Source organism: Bombina bombina, chromosome 4 (genome assembly GCF_027579735.1).
Source record: "Bombina bombina isolate aBomBom1 chromosome 4, aBomBom1.pri, whole genome shotgun sequence".
In the NCBI taxonomy this organism is placed as follows: Eukaryota; Metazoa; Chordata; class Amphibia; order Anura; family Bombinatoridae; genus Bombina; species Bombina bombina.
In genome coordinates this window covers 757,315,072-757,329,877 of record NC_069502.1, presented here as the reverse complement: position 1 = coordinate 757,329,877, position 14,806 = coordinate 757,315,072, and the positions used below count along the sequence as shown (strand labels likewise).

Below are 14,806 nucleotides of genomic sequence, written 5' to 3'. Positions count from 1 at the left end.
ATCTAGTTAGGCTCAGTAGCTGATTGGTGGCTGCACATAGATGCCTTGTGTGATTGGCTCAACCATGTGCGTTGCTATTTATTTAACAAAGGATACCTAAAGAATGAAGCAAATTAGATAAGTGATGTAAATTGGAATGTTGTTTAAAATTGTATGCTCTATCTGAATCATGAAAGAAAAATGTTGGGTTTCATGTATCTGTAGAAAAAAGAGGGTACAGTGCTCTTCCTAAAGGAACTATATATACTTTTGAGCACAGTGTATATATAGACATAATTTGTTATATTTGTTTTTTTAATTGATTTTTGTCTTACACTGGTTATATCACCTTAGTATTTTTGTTATTAATTATTATTTAGCATATTTAGATTCATCCCTTGTCTCCCCTAGTCTGGTTTTAATATGGTTCCAACCTTTAGTTACACGTAAAATCTTTTGCCTTCATGATAATCACTTTCAAGCCTAGATTGTTTACTTGTTTGACATCTAACAGATGTCTTATAGAAGTGAATATTTATTTAATTAATGCCTGTTTTTGTCTGCATTGAGCTAGATTACAAGTGGTGTGCTTACTGTAATGCACAAACAAAATTAAGTATTCCTCAGCTCTTTTCGTGACGGAAACAGAGTGCGTTTTATGAGTTGAAAGTAAAGGCGTTCGCTTGAGTGCAATCGAATTTTACGAGCATCGGGTTAACGCAACTTCAGAGCTTTGGTTATGCAAAAGAAAAACGTTTCACAACCACCCACAATCACAACCTAACAAGAAATCAAACACCTTTTGAGAACTTATGCAGCTCCCCTTCGCCCATCCACCAAACTATTTCACTAATTTATAAATTACTGACCAAGCTAATAGAGAATATATTACTGACATTTACCAAATCTTGGAATAGAGACCTGCCCTTCTTAATTTAAGCAGATGACTGGAAATCTTAACCCACACGTAAAAATCAGTACACTCAGCCAAGCTCCTAGAAACGAACATTAAATTATTGACCAGGTGGTACCTAACCCCACAAAAACTCAAACACATATTTCCAAAATCATCTAATCGCTGCTGGAGATTATGCTAGAATGAAGGCACCCTATACCACATCTGGCGGACCTGCCCTATAATACAGCTCTTTTGGGAATCCGTTACACAATATATATGACACACTAGGGACCCATATCCCTCCAGATCCACTGACCTTCCTATTTCACAATTACTCAAAACTCCAGTCGAAAACACATAGAAAATTCCTTCAAATAATGATAAACAATGCAAACCAATTAAACCCACGCATGTAGAAAAAAGCCACTTTGCCTACTCTACAAATGTGGATACAAGAAACCCAAAAGAATCTCAAGCTAGAAAGGTACCATTACCTAATCTCAAACACACTAGATATGTATCATAACATTACGTTCCTCTGGGAATCCCGAACAAACCAATAGATCATCACTTCTCTACCCCCCCCCCACTCGCACAATAGCAGGCACTTGGCTTACAACTCCCACCCTCCCCAACAGAATCTCTATACCGAAACCTCCAGTTCTTCCCTATTCACTGTCAAAATACTGTGGTACCCCATTTAAACAGTATAATAACTCAGCTCTCAAAAATTTTTGTTTGTTCCTTTCCTTTTTTCTTTACTGCTTTATCCTCCTTGTTGATATACTTGTTATAGAATTGTTAACAGCTTACTAAATAAGATACGAATTAGGCAATTTACTTGAATTGCAAATGGAAATAGACTTTGACATCCTCCAGAGATCCTTTGGACTTGCAGCTCTTGCTTAAATACACCGGACTTGTTACTGTCGAACTAGGGACACCTTCAAGCTTAGATGCAACCTATCATTGTAACTTCTGAACGAGGGAATGTTATTAATGCAATGTATTCTTAAACATGCTGTAAGTTGTAATAAAAATTATATAATAATAATAAAAAAAAGTTGCACAAAACACATCAAAAATACATTGAACAGTACAGTTAAATATTGCCCAAAAAAGTTATAAGGGCTCAAAGATTTGAGGTCTCACGTGTTAGAAAAAAAGTCCTGCAAAGGGCTTTAACACATAGATACATACATACACATGTTTTATATATATATATATATATATATTATATATCTATATATTTATATATATATATATATATATATATTATATAACCTAAAAAATCATATATAGAAATATTTCTTTAGGAATAAATATAACATTTTTTCTATGTGAAGAACATTGGAATGTGAAATATTCATAATTCATCTCAGGTTTAGTGCAATTAAATAAACGCGATTGGGTTACCGCACGAGTATGGGTGCAGTTTTTCCGCTCCATTGAAGTCTATGGTAGAATACGTTGTGGTCACAGTATTTGAAATGTAACTCTTTGCGCGTGTCAGGTGTTTGCTTGCGCGCAAACTTTTTACTTTCAACTTGTAATACGAGCACACCCCGATGTGACCAAAAAGCCTCTGTCTAACGAAGTTAACACACAAGTCAGAACACAAAATAGTGCTACACTTGTAATCTAGCCCATAATGTGGTTTTATAACTTTGCTTTATGTATTTTACAAACTGTTTTAAACATGTCAATGACAATCTAAACATGGTTTATTGCTTTTATTCTGATAGTTCCTGGAAAATATATAATAAGAAAAGATCACTGTTTTAAATGGTTTTGGGAAAGCAAAGGTTTGCTGGGTAAAGGAGTGGACTGCAGGGCAGAAATCCTCATTCGGAGATGCATTGCAAAATATGGGACACTCAAGACATCTGTAGTTATGTTTGTGTTATGTTTGGCAGGAATACTGGAGGGAATGCAGCTATACACAAAACCACAGCACCCTCCTATTTCAAATTGATTATTTTTCAAGTACAATTTTAGTGCTAGATAATGTATATAAAACTCACCTTTTAGTGTAGCTTTCTTCAATACCTTCATTGCGTAAAGCTGCCCCGAATCAGACCCTTTTACTTTTCGAACAAGAAATACCTGTAAAAAAATATTACCCCCAAAAAATTAGTTCCTGTACTCCGAAAACACATCATATTAACAAAAGCAAGGTTCCTTATAGGTATTATTATAAACAATTATTTATGTATAAAATACATCACTTTCCAATTAAATGAATCAATGCAATAATTTAAAATGGGACTTAGTACAAAGATCTAAGATATTATTTTAACTTGCAAGAGCAAAAAAAAAACCAAAAACAGGTATCTGAATTGCATCCAAATGTTATAAAACAATCATCAAATTCTCAATAGTATTTTAAGAAAAAGAAAACCTAGAAACAAAATTAATAATGATAAACATTTCAAAAGAAAAGCATATTGCATAGAGTGAATAAATGTATTATTTGTAGTCAAAATCATAAATAAGTAGTGAATAAAAGGTATTAATAGACTAAAGGAATGTAAGAAATTCCTGGAAAATAAACAACGCTATCCACAAAATACATTATTAACATAGTCATATTAGGTAAAAAAGAATACTTCCTTTCTATTGTCAAAACCGGTGTTTATGGCTAAAATACATATAAGCAAAAATTAGAGAGACAACGGGGGAGAGATATGCAGAAAGAACACTAGAAAAATATATTAATCATTACATCTTGGGCTTGCAAAATTCCAGTATCCATGACATATTCTTAAAGGGTAACTATTAAAGTTTCAAGATTCAGATAAAGTACACAATAAAAAAAAAAAAAAAAAAAAACACTTTACAATATACTTCCATTATTAAAATAAAAGTGCACATTCTTTTTATTTGCCCACTTTTTGAGGCTCAAGTTCTTAGTGTGCATGTGTAAAAGGCCACAGTATATACTTATAGGCATGTTGTGATTGGCTAATGGCTGCACATGGTACATGCTCATTTCAAATTTAAACTAAGTGCATTGTCTTTTTATTTTGTATTTATCAGTTATTTAATACTACTATATTTAGTTGCCCTTTTATGCTGATTTCAGCAAAGCACTATTTTCACAAGATGAACCTACATCGAATTAGTAACCATAGTGGACTAGTGTTAGGTTAAGTGTAGAGGGAATCATGTAGAGGTTTCTTTAAAGGTAATAGAGGTATTTTTTTTTTTGGGGGGGGGGGGGAGTTGTGCAGTTAAGTCCATTGTGATAGTGGGTAATGCAATTTATGGGTTCTAATGGGAAGGTTGTTTTGCACTAGGGACAGTGTAAAGCATGTAGATAATTGTTTATTAGAGGGGTTCTTCGGTGGGGAATAGGTAATTGCTAGGCTTAGTAGTGGTGGGGACTGGTCACTTTGTTAGGGTCAATAGCAGTGAAGGAAAAAATCGAGATAACGGTTAATAGCCAGATGGATATTAGTAGAGAACTGGGTAAAACCATAACAATTCTGAAATGTTAGAACAATATTGGATATCACTGCAGCCCCTTATTATTAAAATTTATTTTTTTAATTGGACAACATCATGATTCAATATAGAATTATATTCTTAAGAGAACAAATATTACTCAGTAAAACTGTATTTTAACATTTATAGACTTAATTAAATTTTATTTAAAAAAAAAATGAAGAGGCAGAATCACAAGGAAAGGGTCAAATATTAGTGACCCTTATACAGTAACATTCTCTTTTTTGCAAGACCTATCAAAAACATTGCAGTCAAAACTGTATCCAAACGTTTAATATGTATATTTGTTGCTTGTTAAATTTGACCTTTAACCTTTATTGCTAACCTTTAATCCATCTCATATTTAGTAGACAGTTTTTTGCACAAATTATCTCATTAAAGACTTTATATTCTACATACATTTTTATACAAATTAAAAGTCCTAGTGAAATTGCTTGGCATCATAGTCAAATATGAGCTTTATTAAAACAACTTCTATATCCCTACAGATAGGATATGCATTAAAGGGGCATATATCCGCTATTAAGTACTGTATTTGCAAAAAACATATTTTTAAATAATTTAAAAATGTTTGTTATCCCATTTCTGTTGTTTTTTTTTAAAAAAACAAGAGCAACTTAGGTATAGTCCTCTTGAATTGACGTCAGCAATCCATGTTCGTTGTCTCCTTTACTGTGGCGAGTTAGGGAGAGAATCTTGTTTTCTGAGTTAACCAATCACTATTTAGAATGCTGTAGGCATACATATGTATGATGAACAAACTCTAGACTTTCTGAGGGGAAGTAGAACAAGCATATTTTTAAGAGGTATTTTACTTTAAAGGGACAGTCTACTTGAACATTATCGCTTTATTACACATTCACCAGTTTTGCATAACTAACATTGTTATTTTAATACACTTTTTTATTTCTGTGATTACCTTGTATCTAAGTCTCTGCAGACTGCCCCCTTATCTCAGTGCTTTTGACTTGCATTTTAGCCCAATCAGTGCTGATTCATAAATAACTGAGAGCAGTTATCTAAATGACACACATGAACTAGAACTGTCTAACTGTGAAAAACTGTCAGAATGCACTGAGATAAGGTCTTCAATGGCTTAGAAATTAGAATATGAGTCAACCTAGGATTAGCTTTCAATAATAAATACCAAGAGAACAAAGTTAATTTGATGATAAAAGTAAATGAGAACGTTTTTTAAAATTGCATGCCCTATCTGAACCATGAAAGTTTAATTTTGATTTGACTGTCCCTTTAAAATCAAGCAAAATAAACTATCAAAGTTGTTTAATTTTCTTCATTAAATATTTTGGTGCTAGATTACTTCCATTTTGCTCTTATATTAAAAATACAAAGTAATCTTTTATCTCGCCAGAGCTATTCTTTTGCACTCTAAACACATGCATATCGGATACCAATAGGGCATTAATTATCTCATATAACAGACTTCTATGGGAGTGCACAGTTAAATTCATACCAGATAGTGTTCAAACTTTGAGCGGATGGAACGGAAAAAATCTGCTCAAGTAGTGGATTGCACATATATGTCTCTTATGATTGGCTCAACAATGTGTTTGACTATCTCCCAGTAGTGCATTATTGTTCCTTCAACAAAGGATACCTAGAGACTGAAGCTACTTTGATAATAGGAGTAAATTGAAAAATTATTTAAAATTGTTTGCTCTAAATATAACTTAAATTCTTTATTTCTCCAGCATTTACATGTGTTTTGTAATGCCAATTAGCAAGTGATAAATGTTTACTTCTCAAAAATTGTATTGCAAACAAGTATTTAACTGACCATTTGTAATCCATTATTACCAAAGAATCAGTAAAACACTGGTACAGTGACAACATAAAGTGTGAAACGGGTGAAAAAAACAACCAAAGGCCCAAGGGGCGCGAAACGCGTAAGTCCGTTCTGTTACATTTTGGTCACCACCATGTCTGCTCAATTTTTTAAGTTTATTTCAAATACAGCTTATAGCTACTTGTAACATTTTCAGCACACTCTGCAGTGCCTGCCTTTTTCTTTGTGCCTGTAAATCTACCCTAACTTAATTCCCTGTATTAATACAGTCAGCACAAAAGAAAAAGAAAGTAGGGCTTTTGTAGCACTTTCACTTCTAAAAAATAATTTTTACTATTAGAAATGTTAAACAAATTATATAATAATGACCACCCACAATTAATCACTACGGGAGATTAAATTCAAAGAAAACCTATGAATTACCCCACCCCCCCACCCCTTAGTTTCCTGGCCGTTAACCAGAATCTTTGGCGTCAGGTGTGGAGGGATAAAAGAGCACAGGATGAAACTACAAACTAAACTCATGCCTTTCAGTCCGTACACAGGCCTTTTTCAATGTAAAAATCAGCAGTCTTCTAATTCCCTAAAAGTACGGGGAACACTAAAAAAAATTCAGGCTTTTTTAAATGCTTTGGTTAAAATTTCTAATCATCCACCTGTGATACCAAATTGTTTGTTATTGTTTGCATGAGAAAGAGAGCCCAAGATAATATCCCTAGCGCTATCAATAGCGTTCCACTTGCCCTTTATGGAGAGATGAATTGTTGTTGTGTTTAATGTCTTTTATACCTGTGGGTATTATTACAATACATGTTTTTTCCCCCTCATAAATATTTTATAGAATTTACGCCTTTTTTGGCATTACAATTAGAATCTGCCAGTGAACAAGGGCTGAGAGGAGGCCCGAAACATGCTTGGCACACAGTGCTGACCAGAACCATGGACCTTTGCTAGACTAACTTTATATGGCTTTTTTCTGATTTTAAAGATGCATTGTGATAATAAAGATTTTTTTTACTTTTGTGCTTAATTAAAACTAGACGTGCAGGACTACACAGTACACATATTATTACAATGCATGTATTTTTTCTCAACAAATTTTCATAGAATTGATGCCTTTTATGGCATTACAAGCATACCACCCCTAGAATTTTATTTCATTTCAAAACGTATACCTATTTATGATTATATTCAATAAGAGTAAAAACAGGTTGATAGATTTTAAATTCACAATCTATCAGTAAAACTCATAGCAATTCTGAAATTAGCCTCCATCAATAAAAAATATATTAACTATCATGTTGTTAAAGGGACATTAAGGTCATTTTTCACCTATGTATTAAAAAATTATCCAATGTATTTTAAAAGATGTGCATACAAAATAAATATTTCAAAACAATTTAAAACTGTACGTGTACTTGAAAATGAAGTATTATTTTGCAATCGTAGGACACACCCCTTGAAAATATTTAGTGTTGTTTATCTTACTGTCCTTGCCGTGACCAATTAAGGACAGATATACATATATCAACCAATCACTGGGCAGCATTCCGCAGAAGGCACTACAGCCTCTCCAGTGAGAATGGTAACAATAAAAAATCCAGAGTTAAATTACATGAAAAGCAAGCTAAATAAATCATCAAATGACATTACAAAGTTTTAAAATTATCTATAATAAAGCAAAAATTTTTTCCATACATATCTATTTAGCCCTTATGTGAATATGCAAATGGAATCTGCATGAAAAGAAATTCCCATTAGGCATGTATACACTTATAGGATATACATTCATATTTAAAAATTCATATTTAAAAATTCATGTTTAGAACTAATTTTATATTTAAAAATCATTCATGTTAAAAATATTGCATAGTATTCTGGAAACAATATTAACATATTAACATATTAACATATTTGTTATCCTTAGAAAAAATATATATTTTTTCTAAGGATAACAAATTGTTTTTTAGTATATATATTTCTCAGCAGCCTTATTTTTATTTTTTATTTTTTATTTGTTTATTAGGGTAATAATATTAGTAAAAAAAAAAAAAATTTGTAGAAAGATGCCGGCAACAAATTGTATGTTAATATGTTAATATTGTTTCCAGAATACTATGCAATATTTTTAACATGAATGATTTTTAAATATAAAATTAGTTCTAAACATGAATTTTTAAATATGAATGTATATTCTGCAAACATTTTCACTGAAAACAATGCTTATAAATCTACTAATGTTAACAGCCTCACCTTTTACAAAACAGGTGGCAGACTAATTGATTAATCAAATCAGCTGGCTGGAAGTGGGTTTAAAAGAGAGCATTGTTCATTTGGTTTTTAGAGCTTGAAAAAGATATTACATTTTGAAACGCGTTGCTCTATTTGCTCTATTTTAAACTAACTCCTATACCTTTGGAGTATTTTATTTGTGCAGATATCTTGTGGCTGAATAACCCTCTGTTAGGTGCTTTTTGTGCAGTATTGGCCATTATAAACAGGCCTTGGGAGCAAGAATGCATATCCTGTAAAAGAAAGCTGCAAAAAATTCACTGGGTTTCTAGCCTAGTATATCTAATTGCTTTTCCCTGTTAAAGCTTTTCTGTTTCCAGTGGCCATTGGTTACTATTGGAAGGTGTACCCACAGATCGTTGGTTCAAGTTTGGAGGCCGGTTGCTGCTTATTATTATGTAAGTACGGATGTAACTTCCCCTGCTATTTGCTGTGTGACATTTACTAAGAGGATTCCTTGTCCGTAGGGGAAATACCATCATTGGCTGTGACTGCCTCTTTTGTCCTGGGAACGCTCCTCTTACAACTATACACAGAACAGCATCCTTGTATGAGCGTGGGTCCACATAGTAACAAGCCGAAAAATCGTCCACTCCTGGGAACTGTTTCTTATGCATGAACTTCTGTTTTTTGGTTTAAGGAGTTTTTTATACTAATTTTATTTTTTTCTATATTTTTTTCTTAATTTTGTGATTTATTATTGTATGTCTTGAATAGGTCGACCTATATTGTAATAAAGTTTTTTATATATAGATATGCAATTCTAGTATTTGTTGCTGGCATCTTCTATAGAATTGAATTTTTTCATATATAATTTTTTCCAATTTTGAAAAGATTTTTTTCACACATAATTCATAATTCACAATTTACATGTATTATACATATTGCCTATTATAGTAGTATCATATTAGTATCAGGTTAGGTGTTTTTTATTATATATATTCTATATATCCTTACTCTTAAGCTGGTTTCAGCGCTCCCTAGTGCTTTGTATTTTGTATTGATTAGTCCTGTAGGTCTTTGAGGGTAACCTATTTTTTCTAGTTGGAGTTTGTAGTAATTTATATTTTTTGGCGCTGGTCACTTAAGTCTATTTTTTGATGTATACACTTATACCAAGCAAATAAAAATAAAACACTCAAACCACCAGAGAGCCCAACTACCCCGTTTATTGTAGGATTGTAATGGTTTGGGAGCTGTCGTCTACTGGTTCATTGCCTTCAGTTCAAATGTCCTGGTTTCAAGAGCAAAATCAGGGAATGGTTTGACTATGATCAACCAACCCTGCCCACGGTACCTTTCGTAACTCCAGTGCTGTTTCTGCCCATTTACCCACAAATCTCTGAGAAAAAAAGAGTCTTAGGACTACTGACCCCAAGAGGCACAAAGCAAAGCTGGGTATCGGTGGGAAACAAACTCCTTCCCTCTCATTGACAGAGAATTTACCTTACCTCATTGGATTGAAGTAGGTTTCTGTAAATTTAAAATCTTACAATGCCTTGCAACAAACGTATAAGTACATCTACTCTGGTATTTATGCAGAGGAACAAGTACAATGTTCTGGAATGGCCATCCCAGTCCCCAGACCTGAATATCATTGAAAATCTGTGGGGTGATTTGAAGCAGGCTGTCCATGCTCGGCAACCATCAACCCTAACTGAACTGGAGATGTTTTTCAAGGAGGAATGTTCCAAAATACCTTCATCCAGAATCCAGACACTCATTACAGGTTATAGGAAGTGTCTAGAGGCTGTTTTTTCTGCTAAAGGGGGCTCTACTAAATATTGATGCAATATTTCTGTTGAGGTGCCCAAATGTATGCACCTGTCTAATTTTGTTTTGATGCCTATTGCACATTTTCTGTTAATCCAATAAACCTCATTTCACTACTGAAATATTACTGTGTCCTTCAGTTATTTGATAGATCAAAATTAAATTGTTGATCCAAACACCCAATTATTTATAAATTAAACTCATGGAAATTGTCAGGGGTGCCTAAACTGTTACATACACCTGTATATAATCTGAAGCTGAGCCTTGGAAACATATAGGACACTACTCGCAACAAGAAAATTTAAATAGACAATCTACTCCAGAATTCAATTTTCTGAAAAGATAGATAATCCCTTTATTTCCCATCCCCCAGTTTTGCATAACCAACACAGTTATATTAATATACTTTTTACCTCTGTGATTACCTTGTATCTAAACCTCTGCAGACTGAACTCTTATTTCAGTTCTTTTGACAGACAAGCATTTTAGCCAATCAGTGCTGACTCCTAGGTAACTCCACATGCGTGAGCACAATGGTATCTATATGGCACACATGAATGAACGCCCTCTAACTGTGAAAAACAGGCCTTCAAGGGCTTAGAAATTAGCACATGAGCCTACCTAGCTTTAGCTGTCAACTAAGAATACCAAGAGAACAAAGCAAATTTGGTGATAAAAGTAAACTGGAAAGTTGTTTAAAATTACATGCTCTATCCGATTCATGAAAGTTTATTTTTGACTAGACTGTCCCTTTTAAATAAGTTTTTAAGAAACTATATGAACACCTTGTACATATGTAACTCTGAGTGTGTGTATATATATATATATATATATATATAATCTGTATTCTTCATATTGGAGGATTTATACATATAATGTGCTCTGACAAGCCTAGTCATTTTATACATTTTAAAAAGATTATTGGTGTAAGAGATATACTAATCCATAAGTAGAGTTAGCAGCACGGAATATGGATTTTATTCAAAATGGCATATTTTACTTTGTTTTTGTTTGTATTGTGTTTTTTGGCAATGAAAATATGTACTGTACAGATAATTTAATTGTATGTTATTAGATCTAACTTTAGCGCTAGCCATGGTACCACATCGCAGTCTGTTCTGCCTTTCCTGCATTAATCATATTATTCTATTCAAAATACACATTTTTAGCAGCATTTAATGTCATTTTTGGAGTTTTTTTTTATTTTTTTAAAGTCTTGACTTTTTGAAAAATCATTTAGGCCTCTTTCTATCAACGTATTGTTGCTCTTGGCAAAGTGTTTTTCTTTTTTGTTTTCTATTGTTGTTTTGTTTTTTGTTTTTAAACTTAAAATTTCAGACACATATCTGTTTATTTCCATCACTAACCATATCCTGATTCTGAGAATCAGTAAGCTATCTAGGGGATGAACTTTGACAATACATTAACTCCTTAGTACAAAATCTTGCCACAAAAATAAATCATATAAAAGTTAAATTCTGCAACAGCTACTTTTTATATTGAAACCATTTTTGGGTCATTGTATTTAATTTTTTGTTTTTTTTCTAAGTTTTAGAAAATCAAATCTGATACCTGCTAAATTCCCCACCAAGACAATTTTAGCATTTACAACATATATTTATCACAATAGAAGGCCATGGACGCAAGATATTCATTTCACAAAATGTTTTTTTAATTGAATTTAGGCCTTTGGTTGCTAGCATAAATCTTTTCAGGATACATCTCAAAATCTTCAAAGGAGATTATGTAGCCTAGAAATGCATACAGGAGGACTTCTGAATTTGGACAATTTGATCTGTTTTCACTGAGGGCCCAATGATCAAAGATTCTCCATTTTAGAGAAATTTTAGTGCACACCTCATAGGGACTGAACCCACTGAATTCTCTTTAAAAAGACCGGAACCTAGAAGTCCCAGAGAGATATGATCTTACTCCCATACCAATTAATAAAGCTTTCTGGAATAGAGATTCTCACAGAGGAGAATAAAGTAGAAAGGGGAGCACCTGGCACGGAAGTAAAGTCTCAGTTTTAAGCTAATTTTAGCTCTGTTTCTTAGCAAAGGAATCAAGTTAAAAAAGGATCAAATAAATAAGGATATTTGATTTATTTCAGGAGTTATTCAGAGTTATTCAAGGTTATTCAGTAGTAAAGAATACTTATATTTTACTTATTGTTAAAGTGTTGCATAGTTTAAAATGTCTCAGATACAGTGCAATGGGTGTTTTGCACTTTTTAATCGTGCTACTTTTTGGAGATTTAGGGGCTGTCCTGTTTGTAAGCAGTTTTCCCTCTTAAGGGAAGAAATAGCTAACCTTCAAGCTAAGGGAAGTAACATACCAGTTACCTCTACAAAGCTGCCACAGAAAGAAGCCCCTCTACCCCAGAGATCAGCAAGGAGAGGCAGATGGATCACTATAGGCTCTGGAAGAATTAGAACAGTAGACCAGAAGCATTGCCCACAACCTCTGCCATTGCAAAACTCCTATGCTGCTCTTGCCGAACACACTTGTGATGAGATTACTGTTTCTGAGCCCTCTGAAGCTGTAACAGGTAATTTAAATCTATTGGTACCTGATTCGCCAGGTCACATAACACAGGAAAGAACTGCAGATGTGTTTTTGAGGAAAAGACTGTTAGTGGGTGACTCTATTTTGAGGAATGTGTATTTAGGTGAAAGTAAAGGAGAAACAAGGGAGGTTAGATGTCTTCCAGGAGCTACTGCTCACAGGAAAAAGAATCGTATTTTGAGAATTGTTAAGGCAGCAGGAAAGGGAAGTGAGTTAGATGTGATTGTTCATTTATGAACAAATGATCTGGCTAGTAATGATGTTGCTGCTGTTCAGAAAGAGTTTTGTGACCTAGGTAATCATTTAGAGAATGTGGCATCAACTCTATAATTTTCTGCTATTTTAGCTGTGTATGGCCAGGAAGCAGGAAAGATGGAGCGGATAACAACATTTAATTCTTGGTTAGATAAGTGGTGCAGGGAACAGAGATTTGGTTTTATTGGCCATTATAGCTCTGCTTGGAAAGATACTAGGTTATTTAGGAGAGATGGCTTGCATTTGTATGTTAAAGGAACAGAGTATCTGGGAGAGGAGCTCAAATGCTTTATTATAAATCATTTAAACTAATAAAGGGGGGGGGGGGGTAGCATTAATATATCCACCTGCCCCACAGCATACCAAAACTGTTAGTCCAAGTAACAATTCTAGAAATTCTAGTAGAACAATTCTTTGTGCCATGAGCACAAATGCTTGCAGCTTAGGAAATAAATTACCTGAACTCATTTCACTAATGATTAGGGACAACTTGGATTTAGTAGCTATAACAGAAACCTGGTACAATGATTTGCATGACTGGGACATAATCATACCTGGATACAGGTTATTTAAAAAGAACAGAGTAGGAAAGAAAGGTGGAGGAGTTGCTCTGTATCGGCTAGATTTAGAGTTTTGTCGGTAACGACCCGCGTAGCTAACGCTGGCTTTTTTCTGGCCGCACCTTTAAAATAACTCTGGTATTGAGAGTCCACAGAATGGCTGCGTTAGGCTCCAAAAAAGGAGCGTAGAGCATATTTAACGCAACTTCAACTCTCGATACCAGAGTTGCTTACGGAAGCGGCCAGCTTCAAAAACGTGCTCGTGCACGATTCCCCCATAGGAAACAATGGGGCTGTTTGAGCTGAAAAAAAACCTAACACCTGCAAAAAAGCCGCGTTCAGCTCCTAACGCAGCCCCATTGTTTCCTATGGGGAAACACTTCCTACGTCTGCACCTAACACTCTAACATGTACCCCGAGTCTAAACACCCCTAACCTTACACTTATTAACCCCTAATCTGCCCCCCCCCCGCTATCGCTGACCCCTGCATATTATTATTAACCCCTAATCTGCCGCTCCGTAAACCGCCGCTACTTACATTATCCCTATGTACCCCTAATCTGCTGTCCCTAATACAGCCGACCCCTATATTATATTTATTAACCCCTAATCTGCCCCCACAACGTCGCCTCCACCTGCCTACACTTATTAACCCCTAATCTGCCGACCGGACCGCACCGCTATTATAATAAAGTTATTAACCCCTAATCCGCCTCACTAACCCTATAAGAAATAGTATTAACCCCTAATCTGCCCTCCCTAACATCGCCGACACCTAACTTCAAACATTAACCCCTAATCTGCCGACTGGAGCTCACCGCTATTCTAATAAATGTATTAACCCCTAAAGCTAAGTCTAACCCTAACACTAACACCCCCCTAAGTTAAATATAATTTTAATATAACAAAATTAATTAACTCTTATTAAATAAATGATTCCTATTTAAAGCTAAATACTTACCTGTAAAATAAATCCTAATATAGCTACAATATAAATTATATTATAGCTATTTTAGGATTTATATTTATTTTACAGGTAACTTTGTATTTATTTTAACCAGGTACAATAGCTATTAAATAGTTAAGAACTATTTAATAGCTAAAATAGTTAAAATAATTACAAATTTACCTGTAAAATAAATCCTAACCTAAGTTACAATTAAACC

General features: G+C 33.9%; 1 protein-coding gene across 1 annotated transcript in view; it reads right to left on the bottom strand.

Annotated features, from left to right (window-relative positions):
- The window catches only part of LOC128656883 (ribosomal protein S6 kinase alpha-2), a 631,966-nt gene that overhangs the window by 371,604 nt on the left and 245,556 nt on the right, over window positions 1–14,806 (bottom strand). Inside the window, exon 3 of the mRNA XM_053711048.1 lies at window positions 2,902–2,983. Within this exon, the coding sequence (XP_053567023.1) occupies window positions 2,902–2,983 (82 nt within the window). The remainder of the gene's footprint in view (window positions 1–2,901; window positions 2,984–14,806) is intronic.